We start from the raw sequence: 16,681 nt of genomic DNA on the forward strand, positions 1-16,681 counted from the left end.
CATATAGACAAAAGTCCGCAACAAGCAGCTGCCAGCCTCAATGCACTAGATATATATATTCACCAGTTGTTTGAGGATGAAAAAGAGAGCGTTCCTATTACTGAGTATATCCAATATACTGACACTCATCCCTCAATGCAGTATCCATTAGAACATAGAATAAACAGCTCCAGAAGGTAGACAGTCTATTTTCTGATCTATACCAGTGTGATAGTTTCACAGTTCACCAGTGTCAAATGTGCCAACCATGTCTCCATATGGGAGGGCAAACGACAAGCAGATTCAGAGACTAGTAGTAAACAGATGGAAAGAGAAAGAGAGACTGCCCAACCGGGCTCTCAACCGTCCGGTCTCTGGGGAATTTCTCAGACTCTGCTGTCCCAATGCTTGACATGGAGCGGCTCTCAGTCAACTCAGAGCTGGCGCTCAGTGTATAGTCACAGCGTGCCACTCTCCTCTGTGGTAGACACTCCGGGGTATGTGGTCACATGGCCGGTCAGGTGGTTGGGAAGGATCAGAGATTCGGAACGCTGAAATCAATTGCCGATGTGGAAAAGGCAATCAGCGGACTCTATGTGCACCGGCTGCCCACGTTCGTTCCCCACAGAGGCAGAACGGGGATCTGCCAAAGTTAACAAGGCAGATCTGCGTTCTGACAGGGGGTGACGCAGGATTTTATCTTCCTGATATGCAAGAAAAAGGATCTGTGTGCTGTCCCAGGCAGCCCATCCCCCCACACAGTTAGAAACACACTGAGGGAACACATTTAACCCTTTGATCGACCCTGTTAACACCTTCCCTGCCAGTGCCATTAGTACAATGTCAGTGCATATTTTTTGTCACTGATCACTATAATATCATTGGTTCCCAAAAAAGTGTCAAATATGTCAGCTGTCCTATCTGTCCGCCACAATGTCACAAGTCCTGCTAAAAATCACTGATCACCGCCATTACTAGCAAAAAAATAAATAATAAAAATGTCAAATATTTCCCCTACATTGTAGCTATAATTTTTGTGCAAACCGATCAATATACACTTATTGGATTTTTTTTTTACCAAAAATACGTAGCACAATACATATTGGCCTAAATTTATGGAGAAATTCAATTTTTGGGATTTTTTTATTGGGTAGGTTCTATAGAAGTAAAAAATATTTTTTTTTTAAATTGTCTGTAATTTTTTGTTTATAGTAAAAAAATAAAAACCCCAGGAGGTGATCGAACACCACCCAAAGAAAGCTCTATTTGTGGGGGGGAAAGACATACATTTTATTTGGGTACAGCATTGCATGACTGCGCAATTGCCAGTTAAAGTAACGCAGTGCCGTATCGTGAAAAATAGCCTGGTCAGGAAGGGGGTATATCCTTCTGGGGGTGAAGTGGGTAATATATACACCCCTAAAGAAAGAATGTATGTCTGAAATGCGTTGGTGTGGTCTGTGGACATTCACCATGGTGTTCTCATCACGGTAGTCCTGGGACATATTAGAACTATAACCCTCATGTTATGTATTAAAAATAAACACAGCGCCATGTGATATATCACTCAGGTGAAAATATATATATATAGAATTGCCGTGGGCAATGCGCAAGTGAATGTTGGAGCAACCTGAATTTCCAAACAAAGAATATAAATGGTAAAAATATATATAAATGAAATATTTGTTGTCCAGCAAGTGCACAGTGAAAAAAATATATAAAACTTGAAGTAAACATCAAAAATTCTTAACTTCAGCAACTCCACAGTGAAATTTTATATATATATATATATATATATATATATATATATATATACCCGTATATACTCGAGTATAGGCCGACCCGAATATAAGCCGAGGCCCCCAATTTACCCCCAAAAAACGGGAAAACTTATTGACTCGTGTATAAGCCGAGGGTGAGACATGGCTGTCCATCCCTGTGTGTGTGTCCATCCATCCATCCCTGTGTGTGTGTATCCATCCATCCATCCATCCATCCGTGTGTGTGTGTGTGTGTGTGTGTGTGTGTGTGTGTGTGTGTGTGTGTGTGTGTGTGTGTGTGTGTGTGTGTGTCCGTCCATCCATCCATCCCTGTGTGTGTGTGTGTGTGTGTCCATCCATCCATCCATCCATCCATCCCTGTGTGTGTGTGTCCATCCATCCATCCATCCCTGTGTGTGTGTGTGTGTGTGTCCATCCATCCATCCATCCATCCCTGTGTGTGTGTGTGTGTGTGTGTGTGTGTCCATCCATCCATCCATCCCTGTGTGTGTGTGTGTGTGTGTGTCCATCCCTGTGTGTGTGTCCGTGCAGCCTTGTGTGTGTGTCCAGCCTACCTGTGTCCCGAGCCTCCGTCCCGAGCCGTCGTCCCGAGCCTCCTCAGTCCCGAGCCGTCGTCCCGAGCCGTCGTCCCGTGCCTCCTCCGTCCCGTGTCGTGCCGATGGATCGCCGCTCCAGGATCGCCGCTCTTCTCGGCGGCCATTCTACAATTCAAAAGCCGCGCCTCCGCCTCTGCCTGTGATAGGCGGAACACTCAATTTCCCAGCAGCCTGTGTTCCGCCTATCACGGACATCCTCTCATACTCGTCCGTAGTACGAGGATGAGCGGATGTCCGTGATAGGCGGAACACTGACTGCTGGGAAATTCAGTGTTCCGCCTATCACAGGCGGAGGCGGAGACGGAGGCGCGGCATTTGAATTTTAGAATGGCCGCTGTCTGTCTGCTCGATACGCTGATCGAGCAGTCAGACAGCGGTGACTCGAGTATAAGCCGAGGGGGCACTTTCAGCCTCAAAAAAGAGGCTGAAAATCTCGGCTTATACTCGAGTATATACGGTATATATATATATATATATATATGTATGTCCAAATAAAATTAACCATGACTTCATACACGTGCTCCCCCCCCCCCCCATGTGACTGCACTCACCTCCAATTGTGTGACCACACAATAAAGGTTGCTCCACAACAGCAGCTAAACCACCTCTGGGCTCTAAGTAGCAGTATTTACAGGCTCCCCCAGGTATAATCCGAAGATGGTATTGTAATTTAAAATACAAAAGAGGCCAGAGAGCGCATTATTGTTTAAATATAGGAATTTATTGTAGGTAAATATCAGAGATCCCCCTGAGGAAGAAACATGATCGCCCTGTGTCATCACACGTAGGGGAGGGGCCCGGACGGTGGAGGAGACAGTCACTTGTTCTCTGAGCTAGCTGCTGATTCACACAAGCCTGCAAGCCATTTGGAGAGGATTTTAACATTGTATGTTTTCTATAGCCTGGTGCGCTGCAAGCACCCATAAAGTGTGAGTACCCTGATGTTTACCTGGATGTCTCCTCCCCTCCCTTATGCGTGATGACACAGGGAGATCATATGTCTTCCTCAGGGGATTTCCTGATGTTTACCTACAATAAATTTCTATATTTAAATGATAATGCACTCTCTGGCCTCTTTTGTATTTTCAATTGAGGATATCACCTTTGGATTACACCTGGGGGAGCCTGTAAATCCTACTACTTAGAACCCAGAGGTTGTTTAACTGCTGTTGTGGACCAAAGCTAATTATGCGGTCACAATTGGTGGTGAGCGCAGTCACATGGGGTGGGGGTTGGGCACGTGTGTGAAGTAACGGTTAATATCTCGATCATCACAGAGTCACTTTATGGGACATTTATTTCACTGTGGACTTGCTGAAAATAAGTTTTGAATATATATATATATATATATATATATATATATATATATATATATATATATATATATATATAGATTATATAGATGCTTGTGCTTGCTTATATATCTCACATAGCGCTACATTTGTTTCATTTGTTTATTTTTAATATTTCATACACAGATTATGGGGGTGTGAATATGCTTAGTGGCTGTGGATTGGTCCCTTTACGTTTAAAACATTCTTTGGACACTCTTCATTGGCAGCTCACAAGATATCTATCTATTTCACAATTTTATGTATTACGTTGACTTATATGTTCACCAGCCACCAATGTTCTTTTTCTTTTTTTTTTTTTTTTTTTACAAAATAAAGGTGCTTTATTGTTGTAAAAAAGAATAAAACAGAGCATACAGATTAAGCTTGAATCAAAACCTTACAAAATGCTTGGACACCATACAGAATTTGAACCTATTCTTTGATTTTCTTTGTCAGTATTATTACACTATTAACTAGTTGGGCCATGAAAGTCCCCTTAAGAGGGATTTTTTTTTTTTTTGCAGAAACGCAACCCCTAACTTGCAGGAAACCTCCACCATGCTTCACTGTTGCCTGCAGACTCTTACCATTGTACGGCCCTCCAGCCCTTACACAAAATGCCTCCGGCTACCGCCAGATATTTCATATTTTTACTCATCAGTCCAAAGCACCTACTGCCATTTTTCTTCATCTCAGTTCCTATGTTTTTGTGCATAGTTGAGTCGCTTAGCCTCGTGTCCACAACAGAGGTACAGTTTTTGGGCACAATTCTTTCATGACGATTTCTTCTGGCCAGACTTCTACAGACAGTAGATGGGTGTACCTGGGTCCCACTGATTTACGCCAGTTTTGTTCCGATAGCACTTCTGGACAATTTTCTATATCGAAGGAAAATAAGTATGATGTCCTCGTCATTGCCTGTTGCTTTGTGCTCCTTCAAAAGAGCTTGAACAGCACACATTCTGAAGCTCCAGTCTGCTTTGAAATCTTTGTCTGGGAGAAACCTTTCAGTATAACTACAGTGTCTTATTGCTGTACTCAGTCTTGCCATGGTGTATGACCTGTGACTTGAAACTGTTTTCTACAACCGTAACTTAGTAAGCGGTGTTTGGCTATTCTGCACCCAGTTTTAGGCCTTCTGCACAGCTGTTTCTGTTTCAGTTAATGACTGTGTTTCAGTCATTACATATGAAATTGATGATCATTAGCACCTGCTTGGTATAATTGGTTAACCATATACCTGACTCTAATCCTACAAAATCCCTGACTTTGTGCAAGTGTACAAAGTGTACAGTGTAAGAATTGATGCTGGTTTGAAGTCAAAGGGTGGTCACATCAAATATTGATTTGATTTAGATTTTTCTTCTCTTCGTCCACTTTGCAAATTGATAAAAATAAATATATAATATATACACACATATATATATACGTGATACTGTGTGTATATATACATATACACACACAGTATCTCACCAAGGTGAGTACACCCCTCACGTTTTTGTAAATATTTTATTATACCTTTTTATGTGACAACAGAGAAGAAATGACACTTTGCTACAATGTAAAGTAGTGAGTGTACAGCTTGTATAACAGTGTCAATTTCTTTCTTTACCCCTCAAAATAATTCAACACACAGCCATTCATTTCTAAACCGCTGGCAACAAAAGTGAGTACACCCCTAAGTGAAATGAAATGCAGCTCCCCAACACCAGCAGCACTCATGCAGCCCCATAGGACACTGCCACCATCATGTTTCACTATAGGCACCATGCATTTTTCTTTATACTCCTCACCATTGCGATGCCATACAGTCATCAGTTCCAATAACATTTATCTTGGTCTCATCATTACAGTACAGAGTCCCAGTAATCTTCTTTTTCAGCATGGGCCCTTGCAAATCCTAGGTGGGCTTTTTTGTGCATGGGTTTAAGAGGCTTCCTTCGTGGAAGACACCCATGCATGCCACTCTTCTGCAGTATATGCCATATTGTGTCACAAGAAACAATCACCCCAGTTTGGCTTTCTACTTCTTTAGCCAACTGCAGTGAACTTGCATGGATGGCGATATTCTTCAACCCTTCTTATCAGAAGACGCACCTGTCGAGGAGCTAACTTCAGTGGTAGGCCTGGACGTCTGTCAGATGCTTGCAATTTCATCTTTGTTAAATTTTTGTATCGCTTTTGCTACAATATTCTGACTGATAAGTAAAGCTTTGCTCATCTTCTTGTAACCTTCCCCTTTCTTGTGTAAAGAAATAATTTTCTTTCCCGGGCCTTGTGACATTTCTCTTTCATGTGGTGCCATTGCTGACAGCATGAAATTGGAAAGGGTTTTTTTTGTTAAGTAATGCCCTTTTATAATCAACTGTCTGCTGGACCCGTGTTTAATAAATAATTAGACTCATCTGTAGTTAGTTTCTTGTTAATTAGAATTTTGTTGTCTAAAATTTTGCTTTGCCCCTAAGGGTCCTTTCACGCCCTACGTACTCCGTTTTGCTCAGCGGAGGATCGACCTGCTGATCCACGCTGAGCAGGCGGATGACAGGTCTCTGCTGAGATGGACCTGTCAAAGTCCCGCTCTCTTCTTGGGGAGATCGGATGAAAGCGGCCTGCCTGTCCGTTTTCATCCAATCCGCCAGACGGATGTAAAAAAGGATCTCCATCCATCTGGATTTCACGGACAGGATTGGATAGCGGCAGATGTCAGTGGACATGCCACCACTCACATCTGCCGCTCCATAGGGCTGCATGGAGTGTCCGATCAGGTCCGCCTGAAAAACTGACAGGTGGACCCGATCGGAAACCCCTATGACAGGGGCCTTAGGCTTTCATTGGGGTGTATTCATTTTTGCAACATGGTCTTCAATATTTGTTAGGAAAAATACTTTTTTGTGTGTGCAAATTAACAAAACTTGGTTGCAATCAATGGCCCACATTTGTGGGAGTATTTTGTAGTATAGTGTCCCATAGAAAAGAAAATGTTAATTCCAAAAAGGAAAGTAAAGGTTTTCAGGCAAACCAGTTTGGACGTACTCATTTATGCTGAGCACTGTATGTTTGTGTGTGTGTATATATATATATATATATATATATATATATATATATATATATATATATATATATATATATATATTATATATATTCACATACATACACACGCACACACAACACACATACCCATATACACACACACACATACACATTTTTTTACACAACTGAGATAAATTGTATATTTTTTAATGTCTTGGAAGTCAGCATTAAAAAATATGGCAGCAACATAAAAAAAAAAAAAATGTATTTAAAACGAACCAAAATGAGCTTCTCCAGAACATTTTTGCAGGTTTGCCTCCAATCACTAAGGATGTCTCTCTGTTTCATCAGCACTCTATATCGGCTAAAGAATTCTTGGTAAGTCCACCTAGGATGGTAGGGAAGAGGTTATGTTACATCCTAGGTACAGTTCTGTAGAGTAGAAAGAACACAAGACTAACACAATTTCAGTGGCTTACCTGGAAGGGAATCCAGCAGCACTAATCCGGATGGTTTCTAATACTCCGCAAGCCCGGAGCTGCTGAACTGCCCGTTTAGAGTCAAACCTTATGAAAACAGAACCAGAACAACCAGAGCATAAATTAACCTATACCAGAAGAACAAATGCCCGAAGCACACAAATTGCAATATTCTTACATTCTCTTTAATGTCTTCCCTGGATCCATCCAAGGCAAAAGCAGTAGAAAATAGGTCATATCCACTAGACTGCATTAGTGTCCAAAATCAGTTAATATGTGCAGTCATGTTTGATCTTGAGGGTTCAGCGTACGCTCCATATGAACACAGACACTTCATAAAGATAATGTTTGAAGCTCAGCTTCATTCATGTAAATCTGCTCTCAGTTTACTTATGGCTATGTATGATCGTTAACATTGTGTAGGACCACAGTTTTCAGCTGCCTTAGGGGAGTCTGTGTTGGTGTAGCTTTAAAGATGGGACTAATCCAATGGTAAGCCTGGTTTCATTTCAGTATTTTGAGTGCTCAGATAGTTTAAAGTGGTGACCACACATTGCAGAGGTCCCATGGGCAGGCAGTATAACCTCTAATATGTATGCAACAAAATCCTCTTTAAAGGATAAATTCACCTTTTAACAAAAAATAATAAAAGAACATTTTTTTTCAGGTAAAAAAATTTGCATTTACTATTTTTTTGTTTAGCACTGCAGCAGCAATCAGCATGCCATGCAGGTCTCCTGCAGATTTCTTCCCATATATCGTACAGGCAGGCAGTTTTACACTGACAGGAAGATTAATTAACTACCACAGTGCTCAATAGAGCCATGGTAATTGATTGAGAACTACAAGCCGACAACTGCTAAAACTCTTTTGGTACTTGTAGTTCAAAGATTCAAAAAGATCTGTGAATCAATGATGCGGCCATGTGGGCAGAGCCCCCGCACGGCCACGTGCTCGTTGAATTGTGTGGGAGAAGATCCCCAGCTTGCTGCCACAAGGAGGGGCGGGATGGGGGGGGGGGGGGGAGAGAGGGGTCTGATGCTACACATATTACACTCTAAATATTGGTGTAACATGTTCAGAAACGTGAACTTATCCTTTAAGGCCCAACTGAAGATTGTAGTTAGAGGCATCAAATAGTGAGCATAATGCTTAATGTTATTTGTTTTACTGTTTGTAAAAGCACTAGCCAAAAATCCAAGGTCCAAGCAGCAGAGCAGAACCGCTATTCTAGGCTGAACAACAATGGGGTTGTTCTATTAAAACTAGGAAGTGCTAAATCTGAAGCAGCTGTGCGTGGTGGCCAATCAGCTTCTAACTTCAGCTTGTTCAATTAAGCTTTGGCAAAAAAACAAACAAAAAAAAAAATAACTTAGAAGCTGATTGGTTTCTATGCAGAACTGCACCAGATTTTGCACTCTCCAGTTTTAGTAAATATACCCCAACGTCTTTCTGCAGCAGTCAGACCATAATACAGGGCTACAACATTTGCTCTCCCTAGAGAAGAGGTGCATGCTGCCTTTGCCTTGGATTCTGGACTCCCACAATCATTTCACCCTACTGTCTCCCCTCTTTAGCTCCCCCCTCTTTCTGCCCCCTCAATTTTTTCTCCCCCTCTCTCTTTCCCCCTAGGGGGTCCCCGCACAGTCTCCTTCCCTTTTCCTTTGTCCCGCTCTCCCTCCCCCCCCCCTTTTTTTTCTCACTTCATCCCTTTCTCTCTCTCCTCCTTTTTTTTTTCTTTCTTTCTCCCCTCTCCCCTGACTCTTCCTTCTCCCACCTCACTTTCTCCATCTTTGCCTCCCTCTTTCTCCACCAACTCTTCCCCACCCCCCTTTTCTCTCCCCTCCACCAACCCCCCCCCCCCCATTTTTTCTCTCCCTCCACCAACCCCCCCCCCCCCCCCCCTTTTTCTCTCACTCCCCTATAGCTCTTTTCTCATTATATACAGACCAGTCTGTACCCTGATGACACCATACTGTGCATTATATACAGACCAGTGTATATGATGTACAGTACAGTGTCAGTGTACAGACTGGTTTGTATATACAGTACAGTATGGTGTCATCACTGTACAGACTTGTATGTATATAATGTACAGTATGGTGTCATCAGGGAACAGACCGGTCTGTATATAATTAATGTACAGTATGGTGTCATCAGGGTACAAACTGGTCTCTATATAATGTACAGTATGGTGTCGTCAGGGTACAGACCGGTCTCTATTTAATGTACAGTATGGTGTCATCAGGGTACAGACTGGTCTCTATGTAATGTACAGTATGGTATGAGGGTACAGACTGGTCTGTATATAATTAATGTACAGTATGGTGTCATCTGGGTACAGACTGGTCTCTATATAATGTACAGTATGGTGTCATCAGGGTACAGACCGGTCTGCATATAATGTACAGTCTGAACCCTGTATATAACACACAGTATGGTGTGGGGGTGACACCATGTTTTACTGCACCAGGTGACACCAACCCTAGTGACGTGGCTGTTTAGATATGGATTGGAATGGCGGCCACCCTCTGTTTTGTATATTGGCGTACATTTGCTAAAGTATACAACAGAAACCTTTGTTTTTAATGAAGGTGCTAGGAAGAGTTTATAGTTTGGTCCTATCAAGCTGGACTGAGCACTGGGGAGTTTTTTTTAAATCTTTTTTCTGACCCTAAGCATCTTTATCTAAAATCAGCAAACAGATTGGAAACCATGAAACCAAGTGTAATATTCTCTCCAGACCGAAACCCATAAGGCATGTTTCTAAGAAACCTACAACCACCAGTCAGCTCTTACATTCCTCCCTCTACTGTGAAATATTTCATGAAGAGGACAAACGGCTGATGCTTTCAGAAAGAAGAAGAAAAACATGGCCGCTTTCGACAATAAAGATCCCAGAGCTTCTGCACAGCCTTTTAATGTAGATGTACAGATCTTACATTGTTATGTGCATGGGACAGCACAGTAGTCTGCATAAGAAGTGTAGGTTTAACTTATATTGTTAATAATAAAGATCATGCAGAAGCAGACCTTTCATCATTTAATACACATGCAACCTTGTTTAACACTAAAGCTGCACAAAATAAGAGATATTGAACTCATAAATACAGCAAGCAGCCTCTTTATTTAGCTGAAATGCAGCTCTGCCTTCTTAAAGGAGAGTCAGCATTTTTTCAAAAAAAGAGAAAGCAAAGCCACTGTGAAATTCTGCTGCATACAGATCTGTTGGTCCTTTCTGATTTACAATTAGTAGCAATGATGACAAAGCAAAAGAGACACTCTCTACTAGTTCTTTCTTAAATGATAAGTTCACCTTTCCTTTACCCTTTGCAGGTAAAAAAAAAAAAAAGTGAATTTTTTTTTGTTAGGTCTCAAACTGGCAGCCTCCAGCTGTTGTGAAACTACAAGTCCCATCATGCCTCTGCCTGTGGGAGTCATGCTTGTAACTGTCAGCCTTGCAATGCCTCATGGGACTTGTAGTGTCGCAACAGCTGGAGGGCCATAAGTTTGAGACCCCTTAAGCATTACACCCATGATCAGCAGATCGTGGGTGTAATGCCACAGTCCTGCAGACTGTCTGTGTAGCTGTCTGCCCATACCTCAGATACGGGCAGGCAGTTACATTCTGAAGACTCCGTGAAATACTAGTGTGATCAACATCACCTTGGTAGTTCATTGAGAACTACAAGCCGACAGCAGCAAAGGCTTTCGGTAGTATTAATTCATTCACAAAACACTGTGAATGAATGACTTGGCCGGGCAGGTGGAGTGTTTTCCAAAGATTGTGACAGTGAGCATGGGGAGAGGATCCCCAACTTGCTGTCCAAACAGGATTGGGAGGCGGTACATCTGTAAAATGTTATGTTACACCACAAATATGGGTGCAACATGTAACCTGTTACAAAATGTGACGTTATCCTATAATTTCTTTGTATAGTCATAATGATGGATTACGTCATGGTAAAAAAAAATAAAAAATGGGCAATTCATTAAAAGGAGTGTAGTGCTCCGGCGGTGGACTCTAAAAGAGGTGGTCTGTGTAATACCATTGCATATAGCAAGTAAGGATAACCTATTATTTTTTTTTTCAATGTAAAAAAAAGCCTTTACAATCACTTTAATGAAGAAAATAAAAACTGTCACAACGGCAAAAACTGTTTCAGACATGCATATGATCTACATACGTAAATGGATACTTGAAGTCATTTGGCTTGATGCAGCGCACATAGTGTGGGGTTGTGGCATTCAGTGTCTCCATCAGCAGGTGCAGAGAATTCCTAAACTGAAATATGACAATACAGCTTCACAAAACAATGAATAGTAAATCATATTCAGTTGAAAATATAAATAGAATTCAAAATGTTTGTGTAAAATGTAGACAGAAGTACACTTGGTCAAGTTGGGCTGGGGGGGGGGGGGGGGTTGTAAACAGCAGTATACCGATCTTCCTACTGAAGAGCTGTGGGTGTATCAGAAGAAGTCTGACCACTGGAGTACTGGCACACTGAAAAGCCAAACTCTGGGAAATGTAAAAACTCCTCCTTGCAGCAGGGATGTACCAGCACTGCAAGGGCAGTGTTGCCAACCTGCAGCCAGTAAAAAATGGGCACTTTTCTCCTACCAGAAAATGCCAGTGACAGGAAAAGGTTGCCAGTAAAAATATGGCTGGGATGCTCTGCATTTGCAGTTCTGGTCTGGAGCATGTCGTGTGATGTCATGGTGCAAGGGAGCCGAGGAGCCGGAGCCTCGTGTGCGGTTCTGCGGGACGAGAACAAGGCAAGCTGGGAGCGGGACTGTCAGTGCTGATCGGAGTGGACTGAAGGGACCACCTGGTGTGGAGAGAGACTGTCACTGTGATTCAGGAGGGGACATATCGTTTTGGTGATCTGTGCTGCTGCACACTGCTGTCCGTGTCACTCAGAGTGAATTTCAGGTGCCCATTCTAATTTCTTGTCTGAGTCCTGTCCCTGAGCTACTTACTTACTAGATCAAAAATAAAATAAGAAATATGTTTTTTGCCTTAATATCTGCCTTAAATCACATTGCTATTTGCATATAGTACTTTTTTGTAGCCTAAATACTGAAATTTGCAATTAAAACTGTAATTTTGTAACTTTTGGAAATGCCATTGAAAACTTGGCTGTGCAAGTAAATTTTGGATGTCGTGTCAGTAAATTTCAATCTGGTAGGTTAGGTCTAGGAGGCAGGGAAAAGAAGATTTTTCTTACCCGATCCTCCGATGTTAGGTTTTCTTCCACTTTAACCACCTGCCAACCACCTAAATGGGAATTTATGTCATGACTTAACATTAAATACCAGAGTTACGGCTGCAGCTAGATGCCATACCCCTGGTACTTTCTTTCCCCTCAGGTGGCCAGCTTTCCGATAAAAGTGGTCCTAGCGGCAGATTCACTGCAGGATCACTTTTAGAAGAGGTGGGTGAGGTGACCCCCTGCCACTTCCCAGCCTAACGTTACCGATCGTTGAGCCCAGGAATGAACTGGCATCTGCAGTGTTTTCCTATAGAGAGGAGTGATGGCAAGATGACCACCGCTCATCTCTATGCCCTTGGAGGACTGGAGTCCTGTGGACGTCACTTTCGGTCCTTGGGACATGTAAACATGTTTTGTTTTTTTGTTTTTTTTCCATTAAAGCAAAAGATAACAAAAAAAAAAAGATTTTTTTTGATCTGTTGCTTTTAAGAATAAAGGAGAGATATGGGTTCTTTTAGACCTGTCATGCTGTATTGTTATCACAAGGGATGTTTACAAGTGACCAAAAAAAAAAAAAATTGTTAGAGGGACAGTGTAAAAATTAATATAATAAAATGTAAAAAAAAGAAACCTTTTAAAAAGCCTCCCCTTGTGCAGTAGTGAACTCATACATGGGTCACCCCCACATATGTGAGAAAAATAATTATAGCCTTAGACCTCCTCTGTAACTCTGAACTGGTAACCTGTAGAAATTTTTAAAGCGTCTTTGGAGATTTTGAAGTACCGTAGTTTGGTGCCATTCCACAAGCGCACACAATTTTAAAGCATGACATGTTAGGTATCTATTTACTCAGCGTAACATTATCTTTCATACTATGCAAGAAATCAGGGGATATGTTGTGTTATGCTTTGGGTTTCTTTTAAATTCATTAACATGAATTGCGTCTGAAAAACCACTACGCAAAAACTGTGCGACATAAAAAATTTCAACTAAACCATTTTATTCTCTAGGGTCTCTGCAAAAAAAAAAATATTGTATATATATACACACATTATATATATATATATATATATATATATATATATATATGTATATATAAAATGTTTGTGGGTTATAAGTAATTGTCTAGCAATAAATACTGTTTTTTACTTGTAAAGAAATGTCAGAATGTTGTGGTTGTTAAGCCATCTTTATATTATCCCCTTTGTCAGATAAAAATCTTCATTCTAGTGCCTGTGCATTATAAATAAATAAAATATTTCTACCTGTTTTAACAGTATCTTCCAGGGATAAGATGACTCCAGGCTGTCGGCTCTCCCCATCTGATATCTCCAGTGGGCGGGGCCCGACATCCCCCTGCTGACATCAACCAGGGAGGAGGGGAGGAGAGGAGATGAGAGCCTGGAGTCATGTAATCGCTGGAAGACCCTCTTAAAAAATATATTTTTTTTTATATAAAGCATAGGCACTAGGATACAGCTTTTTATCTGACAGGGGATGATATACAGATCAGTTAGTTAGATAGTTTTGAAGCAGTGGGGAGATGAGCAGATCAGCAATAGTGAGAGATGACAGGCAGGAAGGGGAGGGGAGGAGGAGGAGAGAGGGAGACACAGGAGAGCTGCAGATAGCAATGTATGATGGAGGCACATACACTGACAACAGTGTCAGGGCTCAGCGGCCCTGATATATCGTGTCAGTGTACAGAGGGGAGAGTAGAAACTGGCAGGATCAGCCAGGTATTACAGGTGATACAGGGGGCCAAATGACACAGCACAAGCACTATGCTGTATAAAATGCTTTAAAGGAGCAGGATATTTATTTTATTTTTTTGGGTTAACAAATGTTTTAGGTGGTTGACCAATGATAGAATACTCAGCTTAGGCAAGGTAGGGAGCATGTGATAAACGTGTCTGAGCAATACATACTGCAGTCGCCCTTTGTCCGCGTCCTCAGGAACGCTGCCATAAAACCCCTAAAAAAACATGTGTGCGCCTTCTCTCTTCAAATGCAATTACACAATTTCAAAGAAAGACAATCTGCAGAAGGATGGATCTTTTAGGTTTACCTGATGGCCAACTGTTTTCTTATGCTCCTTGCTTTTTTGGTCAGGCTTTGGTTTGCGCAGTCCTGTGCGGGATAAGAGCGTGCGTCCCGAGGGTGTCACCGTTGTGGGGCTTGTGCTCTGCTCATCATCTTGGAACAGTTCAGTCAGCAATTTAAACTAAAAAAAAATAAAAAATACAAAACTAAAAAATTACTAACCCCAAAGCGATGTTTTGAATACTGTTAAACAAATTTAATACCAGATTAGTAATAACCATTCTACTTTTGTCTCAAAAACATTAGTTAAAAAAGTGCATAAGAAAGATAATAGAATTGTTTTCTAGAAGGTTTTGTAGAACTTAAATGAGTCATAGAAGAAGCATACTCACATGCAGCTATTGTAAAAAGCAAAGAAAGAAAAACAATCACCTTGGCTTAGTTGGTCTAGTTTTGAACAAAAAAAGGTTAGTGTACTACTGTAAATAATAGTGACAACCACCAACACTTCACTTTACCATTTATATGCTGAACACCATGATTGGATGTATTAAAGTGGTTGTAACCCGAAAAAAAAAAAAAGAGAGATCCTGTTCCCTTATAGCAGGGTAAGCAGTGCTTGTGCTGTCTAATCCGCCCCTCTCTAAACTGTAAAAAACCTGGCTGATCTTGCCTGTGCTTGTGTCCCCTTGGTGTGCTGACCACGGTAATCATAGCTACTGATCCCTAATTACTGTGGTCAGTTTACGTGATTGTGTCATCCCACTTCTCTTCTTTCTCCACCCTCCCTGTCTGTCAACGTGTGTGTGTATGTGTGTGTGTATGTATGTGTGTGTGTGCGTGCGTGCGTGTGTGTGCGCGTGTGTGTGTGCGTGTGCGTGCGTGTGTGTGTGTGTATGTGTGCGTGTGTGTGTATGTGTGCGTGTGTGTGTATGTGTGCGTGTGTGTGTATGTGTGCGTGTGTGTGTATGTGTGCGTGTGTGTATGTGTGCGTGTGTGTATGTGTGCGTGTGTGTGCGTTCATGTGCCATCTCCACCCCCCCTCCCCCCCCCGCCGCTATTATTAGTAAAGTAAACTTTTAAAAAATTCACTGCCAGCCCCTCTTTTATCCAGCCATAACACACTGTTTAAGTGTTTGTTGAAAACAAAGCCTCCAAATACCCTTTTTCAGATATCTTCAGGCCAGTCACATGACTCCTAGCTGCTCTACTCCCCCATTTAAGAGCTACAGCAGAAGGGGTTGAGCAGCCAGCATGGCAGTTACATGACCTCCTTTGCTGATGTCAGAGAGAGAGCTCGGCCCCTAGCCCCTAGATCGGAGTAGGAGAGCGGCCGGGAGTCACGTGAAGATATCTGGAAATTGGTATTTAGAGGCTTTGTTTCAACAAATACTGAGGCTTGGTTTATACTATGTGCGGCCGTTGGGCACAGCAGGGCGGGCGGTGTGCCCCTGTTCACCTTTTCAGATCTGAATTTTTGCCTGAATTTGGACCTGAAACTGAGCCAAAGACGCACAGGACCCGTCTGTTGTGCGTTCCGCTGCCGCCCCAGAGATGTGTGAACTGGCTCCATTGAGAGCCGGTCACACTCTCCTGTCATGCGAATTGCAAGTGGAGAAACCTGCATCCAATTCGCATAAGTATGAACCTAGCCTTAGGCCGCGTACACAGGGGCGGACTGTCTGTCCAACTTAGTCCGCTGAAACGTGTTTCAGCGGACAGTCCGCTCGTGTGTGGGCTTCAGCTAACTTTTTCACCGGACAGTCTGGCGGACTAAGTCTTTCGGAATTTCCGTAATACAGTCTGTCCAACTTTGGTTTCAGCGGACAGTCCGCTCGTGAGTAGGCAAGTTGGACGGACTAAGTATGGCGCATGCTCAGAAAGGATTTACACGGCCGAAGGTTGCATTGCAGTGTATTGGACATCGTATTTCTAGTCCCGTCGTACGTGCTGTACACGTCATCGCGCAAGCTTTCAGCGGACTGTCTGTTCAGCGTGTGTGGTCAAGTCCGTTCATTCAAAAGCAGGACGGACTGTCTGTCGGATTGTCTGACGGACTTAGTTGGCCAGACAGTCCGCCCGTGTGTACGCGGCTTTACACAGTGTGTTATGGCTGGCAGTGAATGGTTTTGAACGGTTACAACCACTTTAACCCCAATATTGTTATCTGAATACAATGTCGCATGAATTTGCCGATACGCATTATGATATGCAGAATACGC

At 42.3% G+C, this 16,681-nt stretch overlaps 1 protein-coding gene across 6 annotated transcripts in view; it reads right to left on the reverse strand.

Annotated features, from left to right (window-relative positions):
• Positions 1-16,681, reverse strand: part of MYO5A (myosin VA) — a 285,827-nt gene that overhangs the window by 85,743 nt on the left and 183,403 nt on the right. For all 6 annotated transcript variants that reach the window (XM_077474307.1, XM_077474306.1, XM_077474309.1 and 3 more), the window contains exons 15-18: positions 14,485-14,640; positions 11,387-11,484; positions 7,200-7,286; positions 7,000-7,108 (exon numbers count right to left, since the gene is read on the reverse strand). In XM_077474307.1, coding sequence (XP_077330433.1) covers positions 7,000-7,108; positions 7,200-7,286; positions 11,387-11,484; positions 14,485-14,640 — 450 coding nt within the window. The remainder of the gene's footprint in view (positions 1-6,999; positions 7,109-7,199; positions 7,287-11,386; positions 11,485-14,484; positions 14,641-16,681) is intronic.

This window comes from Lithobates pipiens, unplaced genomic scaffold (assembly GCF_037356315.1).
Source record: "Lithobates pipiens isolate NorthernLeopardFrog02 unplaced genomic scaffold, aLitPip1_a1.2 Scaffold_8, whole genome shotgun sequence".
Classification (NCBI taxonomy): domain Eukaryota; kingdom Metazoa; phylum Chordata; class Amphibia; order Anura; family Ranidae; genus Lithobates; species Lithobates pipiens.